The sequence below is a fragment of the Strongylocentrotus purpuratus genome, unplaced genomic scaffold, assembly GCF_000002235.5.
Source record: "Strongylocentrotus purpuratus isolate Spur 01 unplaced genomic scaffold, Spur_5.0 spur5_scaffold_6, whole genome shotgun sequence".
Taxonomy (NCBI): domain Eukaryota; kingdom Metazoa; phylum Echinodermata; class Echinoidea; order Camarodonta; family Strongylocentrotidae; genus Strongylocentrotus; species Strongylocentrotus purpuratus.
In genome coordinates this window covers 15,241,022-15,263,113 of record NW_022145612.1, presented here as the reverse complement: position 1 = coordinate 15,263,113, position 22,092 = coordinate 15,241,022, and the positions used below count along the sequence as shown (strand labels likewise).

General features: G+C 33.2%; 1 protein-coding gene across 1 annotated transcript in view; it reads right to left on the bottom strand.

Annotated features, from left to right (window-relative positions):
* Positions 1 to 530: 530 nt before the first annotated feature.
* The window catches only part of LOC756234 (cytoplasmic polyadenylation element-binding protein 1), a 36,718-nt gene continuing 15,156 nt past the window's right edge, over positions 531 to 22,092 (bottom strand). Inside the window, exons 6-10 of the mRNA XM_031000284.1 lie at positions 18,955 to 19,044; positions 8,111 to 8,238; positions 7,383 to 7,581; positions 6,135 to 6,229; positions 531 to 5,771 (exon numbers count right to left, since the gene is read on the bottom strand). Of these exons, the coding sequence (XP_030856144.1) occupies positions 5,577 to 5,771; positions 6,135 to 6,229; positions 7,383 to 7,581; positions 8,111 to 8,238; positions 18,955 to 19,044 (707 nt within the window). The 3' untranslated portion in view covers positions 531 to 5,576. The remainder of the gene's footprint in view (positions 5,772 to 6,134; positions 6,230 to 7,382; positions 7,582 to 8,110; positions 8,239 to 18,954; positions 19,045 to 22,092) is intronic.

Here is a 22,092-nt window from a genome sequence, read left to right as displayed (position 1 = left end):
AACCACTGGAGATTTAAACTCCAAACTTGTTTAAATTGCTCTATGGCGGAGGCATCATTTTCGACTGCGCGCAGTCAAAATTCCATCTAGTTTTATATCAAAATGAAATTTATACCACAACAAAGTGTCTTTTTCTTCCTCTCGTTCGCTTCACTTCTTGCAAAATTGATGAATTAGGTCGATTCATGGCAACGAGATGACTGAATATAATTGTAAATTTTATCTAGTGTATATTGATTAATAAATACAAATTTTACCATAATAAAAGTCGCCCGCTAACAATCTTTCGGCTATGGTACTGTAAACATCAATAATCATCTATCATCACCATCAATTATTGTCAACAATTATCAACAACAATAATCCATATCATCATCATGCACCAACATGATTATGTAATCGGCAATCATCAACAAGATTATCAACACCAAAAACCTCTAACACAGCACCTCCACATCAAAAATATTAGCAAGCAAGATACTGCCGCAGTGATTCTCTCTGAAATAAAGACTTCTTTTCACACCAGTACATTTTAGTGATGCCAACAGCAAGCTTTTATTATATCCTTTAATCCCGGTCGAGCATGTGTCGATAAATTGCCAATATCTGTGAAGCATGGATCTGTATAACAACCTACGATTACCTTATTGCACCCAAATTAAAGCACGATTGAAATCAATACTTGCATTACTCATTCTTATAAATATTGGCTCAGAACTGATGTTTACTAACTTCAGTTTAGACAGACCATCTGCTTGTACATGTTTGCATACATTATCAATACCAAAAACCAATTGAATTCAATGATTCATCTAGTCCACACCTCTGTATTTTCCTCATGTATTTCAACAAGAGGAAGCACATTATGGTACACATATTTTGTATTCAAACTATAATCTGTCATTTTATGCTTCCATTGCCGAGGTATATTGGTAGTCAGGTACTACAAAATTGTTCAGGATGTCTTTTGAAATTAAAAAAATTATCCAGGAGCTTAAAATAATAATTTGTATTCTTGACCCCAGCACAATCAGGATTTTGGGGCATAAATTACACTTATTGTTGAATTTAGTTCCTGCTTGAACAGAAGGCAGGAATTGATAAGGGTGCTGAGAAATCATTTGCCCATCAAAAACATCCATTTAATATGATCTTACGGTTTCCATAATGGAACAGCGTTTAGTAGGGCAAGAGGAATTCATACCCAAATTTGAATACATAGAGACCACGCTAGATCTGTTGTGCAAAATTAAATCAAATACTGTAGATTTCTTTTTCAAGTGAATGCTGAATGTAGATAAAGCAAGTAATTTACATCTTTAAAAAAAGTCAAAGTGATGAAACTTCATTAAAAAGAACTCAACTGAAAAAAAGTAACAATGGACTATTCGGAATACACAAGTTAACTGTAAAATACAATGTTTTTAGCGACTGAGTATATGTGCTATTCTTCAAATTCATGAATAGCATTCCGGATGGGAAATAACATCATGAAATATATATATATGTGCATGCATGAACTAATATTACGAAGGTAGTATCGAATTCAAGACACAGAATGCCATATAATATATGCCATTACAAAGAGGGTGCAACATATGAAACAGCAGGTGAAGGGTGTATATCTCTGATTTAACCCCGATTTATATCAGATTCCACTATAAGAGCCGGACAATTTTTTCCCTTTCATTCTTGATAATAAAGTAATGTTCTGAATATTTCAGCCTCTCCTGTTACGTCTATTTGACAGTTTTTATATATTCTTTTTACTTTTTCTTGTGATGGGTCTGAAAGAATAAACATAAGGGTAAACACATGTGCAATAGTCGTGTAATTTGCAAAATATATATCGTAATCCTGTTTCATATGGCATAAACAGTGCTTCTTTTCAACAATGATATACAGAAAATATTAACTACCGGTATATGTCCACTTAGCTGTGTTTTTCTCAATGTTGTAGAGAATCCAATTGACAGCACGTGACAAATATGCTGAGATTTCTCCTGACATCACTATTAATTTTTTTTTTCTTCAATATGCACTATAAAACCTTCACCAAAAACACATTTCACAGAAATACAACCAAAAGGGGGGAAGGAGAAAAAGAGGAAATACTTTCCTTCATCCTTTGATTTAAGGCTTATTTTTTTAAAGATTACTAAACCACTGAAAGATGACATTATAAAACCCATACAAAACCATTACTAATTATGAAGAATTAAACTAAAATCTATAGCAGGTCTGGACAATTCTACAAAATAAATTCTCTTTATCAAAGACGACCCATGCTAAAATATTGATATTATGTTAATGGTCACTTCACTATCCTGAAAATGTATATATTGTTATACAGATCTTCTTGCACTTTTACCGAAGATGTATAAAAATGAATTATATTTATAAAGAATCTTCAAACAGTTGCTATTTTCTTATCTTCAACATATTCCAGGTAAAATTTTTAAAAATCCTAAAATTTGAACACATATCATCAAAATCCTAGGGGCAAACTACATTTTTTTCAATATTGATCAAAGCATGTCTTTTTCTTAATCTTATATCTAATGGTATGAAAGTGGAATAAAAAATTAGCTGGGAATAAATCAATAAAAATAGACAATTCTTAAAATGGAGGGAAAAAATGCAGGTAATGAAAATTCCTTTCCATGAAACAGAATCGGACATCTATACCAACAATAACCACACTAATTATTCACAATTTTTGTTTCGCTTCTCAGTCCCAAAAACTTACAAAGGCACAAATTACATGGAATAAACTCATATGTGCAACATTTTTTTGTCAATTTTGAAGTACAGTATAGGTGCATATTTCTTTAAGTGCTTGAAGTAATTCATCAAATCTTTGTCAAGGAAGTTCAAGTCAACAGGGGTATATCCATCCAATAATATCAATTTTAAAAGGTATAGCTTGATCTTTAATTCAAAGCTTATTAAACATGATTTCTTAGAATGTTTAGAACTAGAAAAGGAAGCCGAAATACAATACTTCTTCACTCAAAACAAACACTTTTAGCTTTTTTATACATCCACCAAAATGAGTATTCTTTGCTTTGATAATTAAAAGAAACTATATCAACAATAGTCATCAATGTTTAAAATTTTATAAAAGAAAAGGACTATCTTATATTAATGTACATAAATTAAATCGGCCGATAAGATTTAAAAATTGTACTTGTCTCCATATCTTTTACAGTTTATCAATATTAATTGCTAAAAATGAACCCTTTCCTCCAGTATTTCAATTATTAGGTACAATAATATGCTGTGTTCTTCCCCATCCTTTATTCAAAATCATTTCCCAAATCAAACAATTGACTTTATAATTTGTCACAAGTCATTAATTAATTGATTAGATATTGATTCTTCTTTTTCTTAAGATTTTCAAATTACATTTTGATTATAACCAAGATAAAAATGGAGTACCATCTGCAAGTCATAACAGGGTGGTTGTTTAAGAAAGGGTCAATCTAAAATTCATTTGTTACCAGCTATATGTACAGTTCTCAAGAACCTTCAATGTATTCAGAATTCAGAATTTTATATCGGTTCTGGAATCATTTGATGCTGGATACTAAAATGTGAGACCTTGTACAAGATAATTGACTAAAAATATTGATTCAAAATGGTATGCAAAAGATAACAAGATCAAATACAAATATCAAAAATATAACAATGGAATATTATTTGTTGCCTCTAATATGGTATGGGTGACCAGTTTAGCTTATATATTTAATTAAAAACCTAAACACCATGCATTGTCATGGATATTCTTTTAAATGTTTCCGTTCATTCTTACATCAACAACATTTCTGCATTGATATATAATCTTACTATAAAATCCTTAGATTGAGATATCGCTCAGGGTATTACAAACAAAATATGAATGCAGTAATTGCCCAGAATTACCTATATTAAATGATAGCTACATTCTTATATTTTTAAATTTAACTTACTTTTTTTGCAATGGCATAAAGCAATTAGATAAGAATAGAAAGAAAGAAAAAAAGGAAAAATGTACATTGATTAACAAATATGCACATTCATACTCCTTATCAGTACTGGGAATATCTTGTAAAGATACCATACATCTGCCCTCGAAAGACAACACGTTTTCTTTCATTTAAGTATTAATACCACAGAACTCTACTAGTTTATAACTATGTCTATTTCTATACTACTGGTACTGAATGGTAGTAACCTGTTAGATTTAGGGTTAGTACATTTCCTAAACACTATCAGTCAGATATTTGACATTTGTCCGTCTTGTAATAAATTAATAATATATAGCTCTCTTCACCCTCAAAGGGTGGGATATATGATATGTGATATAGTCCAATTTGTGGCAATAAACTATAAAATAGACACTTTTTCTATATTAAATAATCAAGATATATGTTTGCATTTTTAAGTGCACTTTTGATTGAAATCTGTTAGATATTATAAGGCCATTCAGAATAGTGATCTGATGATACAAATTCATACACATTTCAAAGATAAATGGTACTATGGCATTCCTACCATTTATGACCATAATCATGTCCACTTTCAAAGTGAAGGTATAATACAGCACAACATTGATTTCAAATAAGCCAGTATGTGAATTTAGAGCAACATTTACGAGCACAAAATATAGTGTTTACAATTTTTTAGAAAAATTTAAATCTGAAAATGACTAAATGTTATATTTGATTTATAAGGGGGTGAAAAAGTCTTCAAGATCCATGTAAACAATGTATCAAAATTACAAGACTACAATGACATAAATTTAATGAGAATTTAATTCCATCAACAGAAATGTCAGAACTAATCTTCTATTATATTCTATGAACAGATCACTAAAGTGAGAAAGTTAAATGCATTTTTCAAACTGTTTATTTAGCTTCATATCTTTAATAAAGTTTATAGTACAGAGTTAAAAAAAAAAACACAGGATGAATTGTTGATCCATAATCTCATCATGCAACAATACATTGAAAACATACAAGCACCAAATTTGTGATCAGAGAATTGCATGAAATTATCACCATCTTTTGAAAGAGGGCAAAAATCATGCACATGTAATATGAAGCTACCACCGCATTTCATGCAAAATGATTGAAAAATGATTGACAAATATTGTTTTGATCTCTAAGTTAATAGCTCTGTGAGACTTTTAACTCTCTAGAACACAACCTCTGCAAAAGAGTCATATACAGATGCCAGCAGCTACCATTATAAATGCACACTGCGTAAAGTTGGTGGCAAGAAAAGAAACCATGGCAGTTGAAAAAAGCTCACAAATTGGTCCCTCATACACTGCAGCTCTAATCCAATCTAATCACATTTGAACTTTTGGTCACCTCCAAATACTGCAGGATGCACTGAGCTGAATTCACATTTTACCATTCAATAATTTCCAATGATACAACCTAGTACATTGTACAAGAAGGCCCAATAACCCACAACTGAACAAACTGGTCATTCATTCAAGGTATAACATATTTTTACAAAGCCGTGATCATCCTCTGATTTAAAACTTTGTTGACCATCCTTGTTGCCAATTTGGGTGTTGTGGTCACCTATAATTCATTGGTCTTGGACTTGGTGTTGCGCATGAGAGGCTTGTGGTCACTAATCTGAGAGAGGGAATGTTGCCAAAACCAGCAGGAGCGGCAGAAGTACTTGAAGCACGTAGTCTCCCGGCAGAAGAACGGACCAGGCTGGGTATGGCACAGGGTACATAGGGAGTCCTCCAGATACGGATCTATTTGAACCTGAAGAAATGAATGGAATGTGACAGAAAAGTTTAGAAGAAAGGAGGGTTAATGAAGGAGAAATAGATGGGACAGAATGTCAACAACATTTAGAAATGGATGAACTTTGTTCATTTTTTCACAATGAGATACATAGAAGTATACATTCTCAAGATGTTCCACTGTAAGTACCAATACACAACCATCAATACAACTTTTCTATCTATAGTTTAAAACTTATTCACTATTTACTTTACTGACATCTAACAAGTTAAGAGAATATCTGTTGTGTAGTTAAGGTATTCCAATATGGTTTTAGGGGAGGGATGCAGGGGGAATGCATTCTGGAAACACCATTGCATACATTCCAATACGATCACTTACCTTTTTAGTAAACTTAGCAGTCTTGATTTCAACAAATGCTGCTGCAACAGCCTTCATGTAACTGTTGGTGTTGTTAAAAGTCACTCGTCCTGAACCTTCATAAATACAAAAATAAGGTATGCCAGTATTACATTCATATCAATTTTTATTGTGGGATGAGGCAAAAGAAAACCCAAGTGTATTTTCATATCTTTACTGAATAGCTTCAACTAATTATCACACATTGTAAATCAGCGTTCCTTTGCTTCTCTTTATTAAAGTATCATATTAGGAAGAGCCTCTGTACATCAAGGATCTTGGTAAACACTAACAATGATGTTCATCCTCTTAATATTATCCGTGTATAAAATTCAGTAAAAAAACAGGGCATGGGGGTGGTGTGAAAACAGAGCTAAAGTAGTATGAACACAGTGTATCTTAACACAGTCAGTGTCCCAAATCTGTTTTGGCTACATTGTTCTGTACACACTAATCCCCTCCTCTAGATAGTGTGTCTACATGTTAGCTGAGTGTGAACATATCAGTGTATGACAAAAGTGTGAACATCTTCTGATTAATGTACTGTGAAATCAGTGTAATCAGTGTGGAATAGCTGTGAACAGCATGGAAATGTGACTATATAGTGTTGAAATGCTATAAACACAGTGTGGATAAAGTGACAAGAGTGAGGAGGAGTTGAATACAATGGGGAATCATTGTGACCACAGTGTGACATAACTGAACAGTGTGGAAATAGTGTGACCACACTATGGAAATGATGTGAACACAAAGAGTGTACCACAGTGTGGAGTAGCTATGAACATAGCAGGGAAACAGAAACCACACTACAGAGATGTGTGCAGAGTTGAAACAGTGTAACCTAAGTGTGGATATGAAGCGAACTGTTTGTAGAAACAATGTGACCAGTGTGGAAACATTTCTTATAGTTAAGGTATTGTGTGAACACAGTGCAGCTTAGGAATAATATTACCACAGTATAAAATGTTGGGAATGCAGTGCGACTACAGTTTCAAATATTAACACAGTGCAGAGTGGAAATAGAATAACCACAGTGTAGAAATAGAGAACACATTTTAAACAGTATTACCAACACTGTAAACATGTTTGATTGTTATCCCTGTCATTATAAAGAATTGTTTTGTTTTCTCATACAATCTCTTATACTATTCCATAAAGGCACTGACACTGCTTTGCAAAAGCAATATTTTGTCTGACAAATTCTATATAAATTTGTAATAAAAGACCTACCAATGGGGTACTTGTGTTTATCTGTATCAATACCAGCATACACGACCCCTCCAAACAGGTCATTCATGAGATGGGCTAGTCCTTCAGCATTGAGCATCCCATGAAGAGCACCGACGAACACAGTCTTGTCTGGATCAAGACGCTGGGATGGGCAGCGAACGTAGTTGCTGTCAGATAGCACCCATGGAATAACTTGAACCTACATTAGGAAATGTATACAAATTACATTAATTTAGGCTTTGTAAAAGCAATATGCATTATTTTCTCCAAAGATCACATATTTTAAGAAAAAAGGAATTTAAATAATCACTACCGGTAGTCAAAAATCTCTAATCAATGCTGAAATTATTGGGAAAATTTCCCCAGTCAATTTGTAATTTGTTTATCTGCTATTTTCTTTATTTTCCTCCACTGGACAGTTATTTAATATTATGTCCATGTCAAGATTAGATATTGTATGATGCCATCATTCTGAATCTCCACTTTGCTGACCTTCTCTTTATGACTTTACAACAATCTTCTGCTCTCTTTTTCTCTTCCTCAACCCTCATAATCTGTATCTTGTACTCCTCTGACTCTCTCTATTCTCTTCTTTCTCCTTCTTCCTCTTATTCCCTGCCTCACAATCAATCGATATGGGTATATTTCCCATTTTAGACTCAGTTTATGCTTTGATATTGATATTGATGGTATGTATCATATTTTTCTTTGTCAGAATGTCTTCTTACCTCTTTGCTTCTCATCCTCCTGCTTGTTATCTTGTAGTAATACTCTCCTCTGCCACTCATGTCATGTGTGCAGGATTGTAGCAAAGCCTTCACTGCCTTCTCAGACTCGAACAGCACATACACATACCCTGAAAGAACAAGACATAGATTGAATTACATGCGGGTACCTCCATTGTGATGGATTTGCTCTGTGGTCAATTTCCTACACCAACCACATTCCTAACTTCAACCGTGAACCAAATACTCTGCCTAAACCTAACCCTACACATAACCTAATAGTTTACCCAGAAAAGCCTCATCAGCATCAATGCTGTTCTTTAGGAGGGCTCTGCAATTATTATTACCTCAGCAATTTCCAAGTACCCATTTGTTAACACCCGATTGGAGAGTGGCAAATGCAGATTAATGTCTTGCCAAAGGACATCAGTGCCGGGTGAACTATCCTATGTAAAGGATAGTTTTCACAGAATGTTTATCTGTGCCTTGATCAAATAATTATGCCGGGGAATTGTCAGTGTATGAATGCAGAGAAATATATGCTAAAATGCAGGGAATTATCATACGATCACATAACAGATAACAATCAATCCTGTTTGAAGAGTGATTTCCCTTGGTTCATTTATATTACATACATACCAAAAAGCGACTTGTAAAGAGATGAACAGCTAAGGGGTGATCATGCAGTCAAACCATAATTGAAGTATTGGAAATGAAACCTTGTGGTTCATCTTTTCTATGTTGCTGTGCTATCTACTTTTGATGTGTACATGTTACTCTTAATTCATTTTAGATTTATTACATTTCATGGTTTCATTTTAAAGAAACTATCTTCAATTAGCAAGAATTTGCTAGTACACAGGTTGGTGTAGGCTGATACACAATATTACATCATGTGGCAATTATTAAACATGCCTTGATGCCGTAACATTTGAATATGTTTTTTCTTACCTCTTTTTACGAAATGATTAAGACAAATTAGTTTATTCTTGATAGATAAAATGTATATCTTCTCAGAACTTGATAGATCAATGTATTCAAAATTTATACACCAATCATAAATCAAATTGTCCCAATCATTTCATGAAAAGGTAAAATAAATTATATTCTAACTTTATGAGCAACAGTGTACATGTATTTGCAGAGAATGCATTTTAAAAAGAAACTGTGACCAATTCTTTGTGATATCCATTATTTGTTAAAGATCATGATTTTAACACAATCAACAAACACAAATTCATGGAAATTGCCATTAAATTATAAGAATGAACTAATATGCCATCTAAAAAGTTGCACAGAGTGGCAATGGCAGGTCTTAGTATACACACCGTTCTCCACACAATGAACTCTCCCTGACATCCAGAAACTATTTCAACTTCACCACTGTACGCAGGGTCAGTCTTTCTACACTTAATATTGCCCTGGCACCAACCCGCCTGAATAAACAATTAATTGGGTCTGTATTGTTTCTGTAACTCGTGCACACCGACTCCAGAGGATATCGATGTAAAAGTCATTAAGACGCAGAGAAAAGAAGGTACAGAGCATTCTGCGGCTGAGGCTCGTACCCAGAATCGAGGGTGAACAACATGCCCCGAATTACAAGAGAGGTGTGATGTACCAGACAATAATTATCTCCAAGTCAGTGTTCAAAGCAAAATCGGTCTGCTCGATATAAACCATTCACCATAGGTAAAAACGCAATGTGCAATGCAAAGAATTGGAAAATTATGCTTCTGATCAGAAATTGACCAATGGAGAAAATCCGATATGTATAACATGAATATACTATAGTAACTCTGTTCAATAACATACTCTGTGTAATCCAACTACATACTGCTTTCTAATAATTCCATTTTCTTTGAAGAACATATTAAGGAAATGTATGAACCTCTTCAAGTTTAAGATGATTGGACTGACATAAAAGGAAAACAAATATTTTTAGCAAATGCTTTTAGTCCCTCCACTCATTATCTAACAAGCTACAATACATGATCACAAATACTTTTACAAATCATATTCTGCATCTGCATTCTGCATCTGGAATATGTACATATAATTGCAAAGCTTTGTGTTGATGTAGAGAGTGCAGCCCAAACAGTAACGCAAAACCACGATATACCATTACAGGTCAGGGAGAACCATTTTTATTAGCAAGCGTGCCAGCCTGCAACATGGGAATTGAGCCATGTGGGCACGAGACAAGAAACAGGATATTCCATCGGGAGCAGAAATATCAAATATTGGTACGGGGGAGTGACGACAACCAAATTTAGACACATCTTGCCAGCTTGTGAAGGAGGAGGAGGAGATCACAGACTCCTATTATTTTAGCTCAATTTGCTTGAACACAATATCCTGTCATTCACATATCTTACTTCCCTATTTCGAGAAAAAAATGAAAAGTTTAAAGTGATTGTGCTTCTTGTAGAAATGCTATAGTGTGATGATTGGTACATGTATGCCTGTCTAAGATTATCATTGAAGTTTACACAACAAAAATATTGCCATTCTTGCTACAATTAATTAAACCCAAATGCTGAACTGTGTCTTTAGGTAACATAAAATATTACTATCATTATTTTAAGATATGCTTAATTGAAGGACAGTATGATAATTAGGGGGAGATACAATCAACTAACTCTATTTGCTATAGTGTCCTGGTATTATTTTTTAAGTGATATTACATGAAAGGAATTAAAATTTCTATGTCTCTGAACAAAATCGTACATTTTTTATAAAAATTTTTCACAGCTTTTGGCTGAAAATCAATAATAATGTTATTGACCATGGACGCTAAAGTTTAGATATAATCCATATCTTCAAGGAGCTTCAATCTTGATAGCATAGCTTGAATCACTGTCCTTGGCAGTCTACGTGAACTCTGCATGATCAAAAACACAGAAGCAGGACCAATAGAGTTACAGGATGTCTCTGAGAAAATATGCACCAACTCGATTGGATTGTAGGCACATATCTTGGATTTCTAGCAGGAAATTATGAGGATATTTGAGATTTGAACAGAAGTGAACCCCTCAACCTCAACCTAAATTATCTATTTAACATTGAAAACCATTGTTTGTTGATAATAATATAATAATAATAATAATAATATCGAATATTTAGGAGCGCTAAAAACAATAAGTACCATAGCGCTTACAAATACAAATATATGTAAAGAGGACAAGAAAGTACAGTACAGGAAGTATATCACATAGATCATTGGGGAAAAGGTGAGTTTTTAGTGATCTGATAGTGGAAAAAGTAATGTAATGCTAGATTTATATTGACAATATGTCCTACATTATTTTAGCACTTGTTATTATTCTTCCAAGACTGAAATTTCACAACTGAACTAATCCCCAAAAAGGGGTTTTGAGTAATTATCATTGAATCATATACAGCAATTATTAGGTACAAACTGAAATAATGATGTGAGTAATCTTAATTATATACTGATAGTACCTCTTCATTCTAAATTAAAATATAGAGTATAGAAATGAAGATTTCAAATTGCATTAAATCACTGAGGTCTTGATAAAAAGCAGATTTAAGGTTGAACAAGAACTAAAATTAGCTTCATGCGATCTTATAGTGTATAATATTATTTTTGTTAGGGGGGGGGCACTTAAAATGATTGTATATTAAAGTTTAATAGTTGACCTATGAAATAATTTTGTTATGCATATAAAAACAAAATTTAAAAATCTTATGTTTAAGCATATATCCATTGTGCAGAGACATTACATCAGAACAGATAGTGTGGGGGGGGGGGGGGGGGGTGGATTCTGAACCCCAAGTTACAAGAACTATGCTGTATGTGAATATCATTCAGATACGATATTAGACTGTCTGGTATCTACTTCATTACTCTGTATTCATATGAATATCGTCTTTGATGAAACTAAAAGACATGAAATATGATGATTAAACACAAACCAGTATACATCACCACTTTTTTCAGTAAGAAATGGAAAAAAAATCCAAAAGTTTGGGATATTGACTGGTGAAAGCAGCAAATAATACTTGACCTATTGCCACACTCTCCTTTGTTCATTAAGTTCAGCCAGGTTTATCCTGAAAAAACAATGATAATGCAGCCATATCCCTTACTTTCATTATGAGTATGCCTGCTGTGCCACTACAAGTATAACTCAGAATAATGTATTCACTACAAACACTTATGAGAATTTAAACACTGGGCTTTTTTTTGCAATGTGTCCCCACACAACATTTTCTTTCATTTATCCTATAGTAGATTGTAAATTACCATTTCAGAATGTTAAGGATATACTAGAAAGATCAATCAGTAAACAATCATTTCAAGAGATTTTCATTCATAAATGAAATAAATGGATAAATGTCACATGCCATACAAGACACATTGCAGGGAATTACCCCTGAAGACCGATCTTGAAACCCTTTTGTATACACTATAGAAATCATGTTTAGATACTTGTATGCGTCATTGTAATGTTTGCACACTTCAGGGGGCCACAGACCCCCACACAAGGGTATTGAAATTGTCTGAAGTGGATTGTTTTCAAAGCCTTTGTCATATTTACAAAAATAATTTTGTCCAATATCAATCAATTCCCTTTATAACAAAAGAAAATAGGTAGCAAACCTTTCTTTAAAAGAATATAATATGTCCAAAAGGTACCGGTAACTTGAAAAACTATGGGTGGCAACAGTGATATTTCACTGATTTATAGTAAACTGTAATTTTCAGGTTACACATACAGGATATTAGAATTAGAATTCGTATTTAATATGAACTTCATTTACCCTTGCTCAACGTTGGATCAGTTTTCTTGAAATTGAAAGAAAAAGCAACACAAAAAAGAAGCAAAAATACTATTCATCAACTTATTTTCTTTGACCAAATTGGTTGCTACTGCAACATCTCCTCCGAGGTCATTTCCTCCACTAGCCAAATTCCTAACTTTGACCCTTGACCAAATGACCTAAAACCTGCTAACCTGAAACCTAAACTTACACTCAATGCGACCCTAACCCTAACCCTATACCCTTTACGAAATAAATCCTGAAGCATTTCTTGCCAGAGCAAATATTTCCAGAGAAAGATATTGGAGCACTTCTAAATTGGCTAACCTAGTCAAGATATTAGCAATCCAAATCTTGTTTGCACTACACCAAGTCACCAAGGCCGTTTTCTTGATTCATTTGACTCATGTAACTTCCTTCTGGTTGGGAACATGTAGAAGCAGGGAAGCTGGTAGAAGGATTATTGGTATCACTGGTTTTTGCTGCAAATCAAATTTACTGATATGAGCCCATCTTTACACTCTGTGTATATTGTGTAATTCACTTTTCTTATGTTTCTACTTATTCAGCCACTTCACTGCAATTCAATATGTTCTAATAAACCATTACTGTTACTATCCCCATCATTATTTTTATTACTGTGAACCAATACTATTAATATTACTAATACTAATACATGTAGTAATATATGTACTATTACTATTTCTATCACTATCACTATCACTGTTGTTATCACTATCACTATTATAATTGGAGAAATTAAGTCTTGTATGGCCTCACAATATATCTCAAAATATCCATTGTTTTTTTGTTTTTTTTACTTGTCATTGCAACTTATTAGCATGAATGTTTTCTCTTTCATATTAGGGCCTACTATTCAAGCATAAAAATTCCAGTGCTATTGAATTTCTGCCTTCCTAAGATGTCCATAATAATAAATAATAATAATTAAAGGAAGTACAAAAAAAGAGAAATGATATGACCTATTAACGTCCATCCTTGTTCTTATTCATCAACCTTAACTAAAAATAACTTTGCATACATATATATGTATGTATGTCAACGACTAGGAAGCAAAATAGAAAATGTTCTGTCAATTAGAGTTTCACTTTCATGACAGTAAATTAAATTGATATAACTAGAGTGTAATGAGGCATGCTTCATTACCATGTAGCGGTTTTCAGCCGTTTCCTTGTGCAAGCTGTATAAACCTGTGTGTAAAACTTTATTCAAAAATGGCTCAGTAAACCACCCCCCCCCCCCCCCCCCGACTATCAAAATGCTGGGGCAAAATAAAATGCACTGCACATGAAAATTTCATAAATATTTTACATATTGAAACATTTAGACCGCATTGTAGGCGAAGGGGCCTTTGTTGCAAACAGCAATTTTTCATCTTAACTTGCCATTCATATAAGAAAGTGATTTTCATTTTGCAGCTGCATTATTTTATAATGGTTCAAAACATACAATGTATAAACAGATCTTATAAGTATGAAAATGTCACATACTACTAAATAATGCTAGTGAAAATATTCAACCAAGAGTAAACTGGTCACTTAATGTACTAACAAAAATAAAAAAGGATTTGGGTAAAAAGAAAAAAGAATATGGGTAAAAATACAAACATGTATGTAGGTTATTAAATAACTTTGCTTATCTTTGTGATTTTGTACCAGGAAATTATAATAATTAGTTGTATAGTTAACAGTACTGAGTAACCAATTCTTTTGAGGAGTATAATTCTTTTGAGGAATACCCTAATTTCCAACTGAACATATTGTCTGTTCATAACCAGAAGGGCATTAACTCTGATTAAAATGAGTAAACGGCCTTATGGCTCCAAACAGATGATATTAGGGACTTTTAGATTGAGTGGACGAGAACACGACGAACGCCAACTGTTCATGCGTGTCAACGTACTTAACTGCGCATGTTGACTACAATTAGAAATCTTTTAGATTGCACTCGACGATATGCATGCAGGAAGTAACACTATGAACATCAAGGACAAAGAAAGAGGACAAAATATACAGTTCCTCATTCTACCCTCAACAAAAGAACATCCCTTCCCTGCTATTATGTAAAAATGTGTATAACAGGTGAATATGCATGTGACACCTGTTCTACACATTCTACATAATAGCAGGAAGGGATGTTCCTTTGTCTACCTGAGGAACTGTATATTTTATGCGCACGCGACATACTAGTACCTTGAGCATGTAAAGGCGCTATATAAATATCAATATGTATGTATGTATGTATGTACTAGATTTAGGAAAATCAAGGTTGATGCATTCTCGATCGCCGACTGAGACGACGTAACGCATGCGCAGTGCCTTAAAATGACGTCACACGTTGCAGTCAAAGCTGTTGACGTGCAAATCTAAAAGTCCCTACTGTCTGTTTGGAGCCTAGCTAAAGCGAGTTAACTGATGAACTGATTTGAGTCAGTGCCCTACTGGCTCCAAACAGATGATATGCACCTTTAAATCCTGTGCATACCCCGTTATCCAGGTAATGTGTGTTTGTACCCAGGTACCGGACATTATGGATAAAAGATATGCTGGAATTTCCTGGAAGGAAACATGCCCAATCCTGTTAACCTACCACTCTTTAAACACATCAAACCACAAGTTTAGATTACCAGTGAAAAGTAAATGAAAACAAAAAGTTATTTAATGTAGGTCGCATATAAAAATATAGTTACTTTCATGTCTGCTCTTCTCATTTTATATCGCATTTCCCTTGTCTCTATAATTAGCTTTCCTGAGGTCGTGACACTAGCAGAAAAAAGTGCCTGTAGCAATTAATGTGAAAATGTGTTAATAAATAACATAAATTATATCAGGGCAATTAAATCTACCAGAAAGCATTGAATGTAATTGTAACTGGTTTAATAGAGTAGGATTTCTTGTTTTGGTATGTAATAAATTTAATCAATGCCTGGTTTTTAAAAAGACAGCAGGATATACTGGTCTTCCATAGTCTGTGTAAAAGCAAATTCAGTTATCATGTTCTAGGGACAAGAAGTTGAACTGAAACCATGTAAACCACTGTATTAATCCCTTTATTTTTAATAATTAATTTAATTAGTTTTTTTTAATGCTATAGTAGTTTTGAAACTGAAACAAGCTACCTATATCATGGTGTTAAGTTTGCTAAGACAAACTGATATGCTTAAATGACTCCATCAAGATCATATACACATAACATACCCTGAGAAATTTATCATCTCATATCATCTTTAATTAAGACAATATATACCAGGTAGTAGAGGCTTCTTAGACGTTGATCAAAAACTACTTTCACTTCACAGGTTGACCTAGAGCACTTTTGTCACTTGTATAGCCGATTGATAGATGAATACTTGATTTCCAATGTTCTTATTGGGTGCTCCATGCTCCCGCAAAATGGGGCTCCGGGCTTTATTTTGTTAAAGATACAAGGATAGGGTTGCAATTGGATTGAAGTTTAAGTTTAGGTGAAGGGTTAAGTAGTGCGTTTGGACCAGGGTTAAAGTTAAGAATTTGGATAGTATAGGATCCACAGAGCGTTTGTTGCCAGAGCATGTGTTGTAGATGAGGACTAGAAGGGATCTTCTAAATTTTGACAATGATTGTCAGTAAATTTACCAAATGCAATATAAAATTAGATTTGTTATGTCATGCCATGCTAGAACAATTATCCACAAGTATTTTTTCTACTCAATCCTATCATACTTCTGCCACAAAACCAAAAGTGTGTGTTCATGACCACATGAGGAAGTTTATCTTTTATGGTTCAGTTTCTAGGGCATTGTCACTGCTTACTCATCCTGGTCTGTGGTTTGTTTGATTCAAACACAACTTTGTGTATGATCACATAGTAGATTGACATGCATGAAAAGACTACGATTCTACATAATTCAGGAAATAAATAATAAATACATGGATTAAACACATAGATTGAATATATACAGCGAGGACATCCAAGGTTCGAAACCAAGTCAATGCGCTAGTGCCCTTTTGGTACTAAGGCGTTAATCCCATTATCAAGTCCTTAAACCCGTCGTTCCCCTGGTTGCTAATAAAAACAACCATAAGTTCTCAATCAAAACCAAGTAATCATCTAGTAAAAATAGATCCAGATAGGCATTAATTCATATCAATTAAACTTCCTCATGTGGTTATATGAACACTCAGATTTGGTGTTGTGGCAAAAGTATGATATTGACTTCTCAAAATAAATGTTCATAATTTTTGTTGGGAGGACAACAGATCTTTTAGATCACATTTGGCAAATTTGAAACTGAGCAATAAAATAGTTAACTCTGCTAAAAGTTTAATGCCCTTCTGGATCTTAGCAGGTGATTTGTTTGATGCTATGCTTCCAGAGTCTGGTTCAAATGTTTTCACGATGTGCCCATTTTCTATTATTTCCTTCATTTCAGTGAGGCTACCCTTCAGATTTGTACATCATTTACTTTAAGAGACACTATATGGTACTGGTTTATGGCTGTAATACAGCACATGTTCTGCTATACTACTAATCATTCGATCAGAATTTATAAGGATCAGAATTTATAAGAACCAGTAATGATGCAAACCTTGTTTTTTAACTGTGGTGTCAAGAAATGCTCATTCAATTTGGATGCAGTACGAGTTTGTGTATTTGTGTTTAATAAGCACCAAACAAACTTTAAAGATTTTATTTTTCTGAAGTAATTTTAACAATTCTTCAATAGTTCACAAAGCGAATAGAACTAAGATTTGAATTTAATGATTTCGTAAAATGATGTGACAAGTGCATATTTAAAACACTTGCGATTTATTAAGAGCTGTTATACTTTCATTTAGGTTTTCAACTCTTGTTAACTAAACTAAAATCTCTTACAATAGCACCAATTTCAAGACAGTTTCTATGGTTAGATGAAACCATACAACATTTGTATGCCTATTATTAGAAACAAATAAAATTCATGGGAATTTCTGAAGGACTAAACCACCAAAGATAAGTGGTTGCAGTTAATTATAGATCCTCATCATTTTTGCCTTACTAGTGCACCAAGAATTTTGTTTCTCTTCATGAATTCACATAAAACTTTAATAGACATGGGCAACTGTAAGAATAAAGCATAGATATACAAAAAATATGCAATAAACTCCTGGTGTATATTAAACCTTTGAAAATCTTTGCATTATGCTCCAGTAAAAGGTAAACAAATGGCTTCAACACACTTGTGTTATCATACACTATTGTGCAAAGAAAGTAAAATAAAAGCATCCAAATATGGACACTTATTTCCCAAAAGTTTCTTGATCTTCTCAACACTTGACCACAATTTTTGAAAGTGAGGAAAACCACATTGGGCTCCATGAGGAAAGAACTGCACTCGGAATTTAAACACATAAATTTGTTGGTGGCAATGTCCAAACTCACTGACCACAATATCACTTTTTCTCCCACAGCTTGAGTAATAAATCTCTGACCTTCCCTCTCTAAGGAGGGAGATCAAATAAACTGACTAGCTGCCATACTATAGGCTCTAAAATTCAGTACTTTTTTTTATAAATATGCCACTCTTACACCAATTGGTATACAAGAAAGGAATATGTATCAATTATATTTACCCTTATAAATAAATAATCAGCAATATTTTGTCTTTATTCATACATTCATTTCCCTTTAAATACTGCTGAGCCATTTTGATTACTTTATCCTTGTGTATTTATAGCAATCAGAGCATAGTGTCTTTGTCTTCTTCAATCAAAATTGTAGTAAACATATCAAAATACATTTCATGATATCCATATTCATATATTCTTAATTCATGTGCTCAACCAAAGCCAGTATGAGTTTCACAGAGATATCAGCATATATCATCTGTCAAGGGCCAGAAGGGAATTAACTCGTACATTTCGTCGCTGTTTTCACGAAGTGACGGTAGTGAAAAAAAATTGCATTCACTTTGCGTTACGATTTTCCTTACTACCGTCACTTCGTGAAAACAAGGACGATTTGTGCATAGAGTTAATGCCTTTCTGGCTCTCAACATACAACTTGAGAGATTGACTTACCTTTAGGGGGATATCTTGGATGTTTGCCATCCTTTCCTGGCCACTCTACTCTGATCAGACCAAAAGGTTTGAAGGAAGCTTGCAGCCCAGCTACATGGGGATCAAGAAAATTAGACAAAGATATCATCAAAACATTTTTCATGACAGAAATGGGGTAATTCAAATTAACTCAAAGTCAATAAAACTCTCCTATGAACACAAACAAACATTGATAATTATTGTCTCCTCAGAGGCAGAAGGGCATTAACAGAAATCAGATTAAAAGCCATCATGGCTCTCCATCAATATAGTTCAATTTTTCTCTATCAACCAGAGAGCAAAATTAAACACTTTATCTTAGACCTTGCAAGGGCTGCAAGTTATCTACAAAAAAAGAAATATCATTGAATTTGTGGTTTCAATGATAAATGAAGACATGTGAAGAAAAAAAAGGGAAGAAATATGAAGAAAAAAAAAGGAAATACACTGCTTTATGAATTAGAAATAAATTACTCTTTCGACAGGTTGCTACTATATCTTTCAAAGCTAAGTTTATATCCTTACTGTAAGTACAATAAAGTATTTTTTATGTGGTGACAGTATATAATAAATCCTAGCATACCTCTATTCAACAGTCAGCAGAAAAACGGATATTACGACATACTAAATAATTTTTGGACTATGGAATCTAAACAGTGAATATAGTAAATCAATCCAATAAAAGTCTGCATAAAAGTGACTTAACCAAATAAAACTGCTCAGGGTGGGAAAATATATATTACCATTCCTGTCATAGAGGTCTACAAGCATTGCTTTCTCTTTAGGCTCCATCATATTTTTTCCCTTATTCAACTTAGTCTTATGTATTATTCATTTTTGTTTGTATAAACGCATTCTAAAATGAGTACAAAATGTAACATGCTAAATGTAATGATGTATTATACAACATGTGTGAAATATGAAAATAAACTGAAACTGAACTGAACTGAACATAATATTTTCACCTAAAGGAGTGAATTCTACATTTCTAACGGTTGTTTTGCAAAAAATACTAAACGACAGCCTGTATCAGGGTAAGATGTGAAATAACTTTGTTTTTCAAAATGTGTTTCCATTAATCAAAATCTAAATACCAAGGAGCTTCATGTATGGTTTCACATAGAAGTGAAGGCCCTTCGCAACTTAAGTAATCAAGATGATACATTGTGCTACAGATTCACAAATCCACAATCATAATGATGCAGGCACATATGCACTTAACACTGCAGTATACAAGCTCCTGTATAACAGAGTGAAATACATTACATAAGAATATAACTACATGTCATCCCCATTTGAACTGGAGTGTGATCTCCTTATTTATATTAAAGTCCCTCTAAAGTGTTGGGAGCCCCAAATTTGCCAAAACAATTCTGTGTATAACAGAAAACCCAAATTATGTATTCTTTAAAAAATGACATCCTCTTTCACAATTTGGGTTTTCTGTTATACACAGAAAACCTATATTTTGTATTCTTGCATCAATATTTGTCTTCAAACACGTTTTTTTGTTGAAAGTGGGGGTGGGGGGAAATCTTTGCTGAAGTGTGTCTGAAATGACATCCTCTTTCACATTATGATGCAAAATTATTTTGCCATCAAATTTGTTGGGCTCCCAAGACTTTTACAAAGCGACTTTAAGAAACATGCCGTCTTGTTGGACAATAAATGAACTTTAAAAAAATAGAAAATAATGGTGCTATATAACTGCCGTGAATCATCATTATCATCACTACATAAATATCAGATTAAATTCGATATTAGACTGGTTTGTATCAAACCAGTGATCAGGAAGAGAAGTTTACACAATTTATAATTCTATAGTTTTTTTCTACCTTCAAAATGAATAAAATTACTTTTTTTTTAATATCTGAGAACAATCTGAAGCATGCCCCTTATCACAGAAAAAGATGAATCTGTACAGGCTTATTCCTTTAGTTACCGGTAATAAAACTTTCGGAGGATCAAAACATTCTTGCTTTTCATACCGAAATTTCAAACTCATCCCTTTACATTTCTTTACTTGTTACGTTTCAGTATGACTCATCATCAATTGTTTTGACTGTGTGTTTCTTTTATGAAATCTTGTTTCTAGGAGTAATAAATATCATTGTTATCATAACTTTCACTGCATCAAAGATAACACTATCACAATGGTAGGCATGATATAAAAGCAAACAAATTCAAGAGAGCTCTGCTCGCATCATCTAGTTTTATAATTTTGCCCGTTCATTACTTGTTGAAAATATAACTTAGTTGACATTCTCTTCCCACATATATTACACAAATATACACTGTCTTGAGAGGTTCTGGTTAAAACCATGCGCAAGAGGTGACTCCAATAGTACTTTTGGAGTCACCGAGGCCCATAGTTTTAACCAGTACCTCGAATAGAAGGCATGGTATATTTGTTTTATATCCTGCATCAAAAAATTATTTTATTTTTTAAAAAAATATTTTAAAAAAAATTGGGGGAAGAAAAAAAAAATTAGAACAAAAAAAATAAAGATTTAAAATATTGTTTTCATTAAATTAAGCCTTGAAGAAGAAAAAAATTCAACAAAAAAAAAAATCACATTTCACAAATAGTACTTCCAAATAGTACTCCCAAATAGTACTCTCATATAGTACTTTCTAAAAATAGTTCAAATATTTCTGGTCATGTGATGAGCTCTCAACCAATCAAAAGCAAACAAATTTTTGATGCAGGATATAAAACCCCATACAAATAATCCTTCCTCGATACTTTAACGCAGTGGTGCTGTTGCAAGATAAAATCCATTAATATATTTGAACAATATAAAGTTGTGCTAAATATACACTCATTAATAATATACTCCAGTTATTGTATATAGCGTATTTGGATTGCATTTTCACAGGTGTGGTACTCATTCCAAGTTCATATTACACAAAACATGTAACTCAAGTTGGCAAAGTATTGCATCTAATGACCTGTATCACTAAAATGGCATAACAAGAGAGATATACATATATATATATATATATATATATATATATATATATATATATATATGAATAATCCAAATGGGTGATTAGTCAATACTACAGGACACATTGCTGTATTGAATGCCAATATATTTCACAGAATTTATACAAATA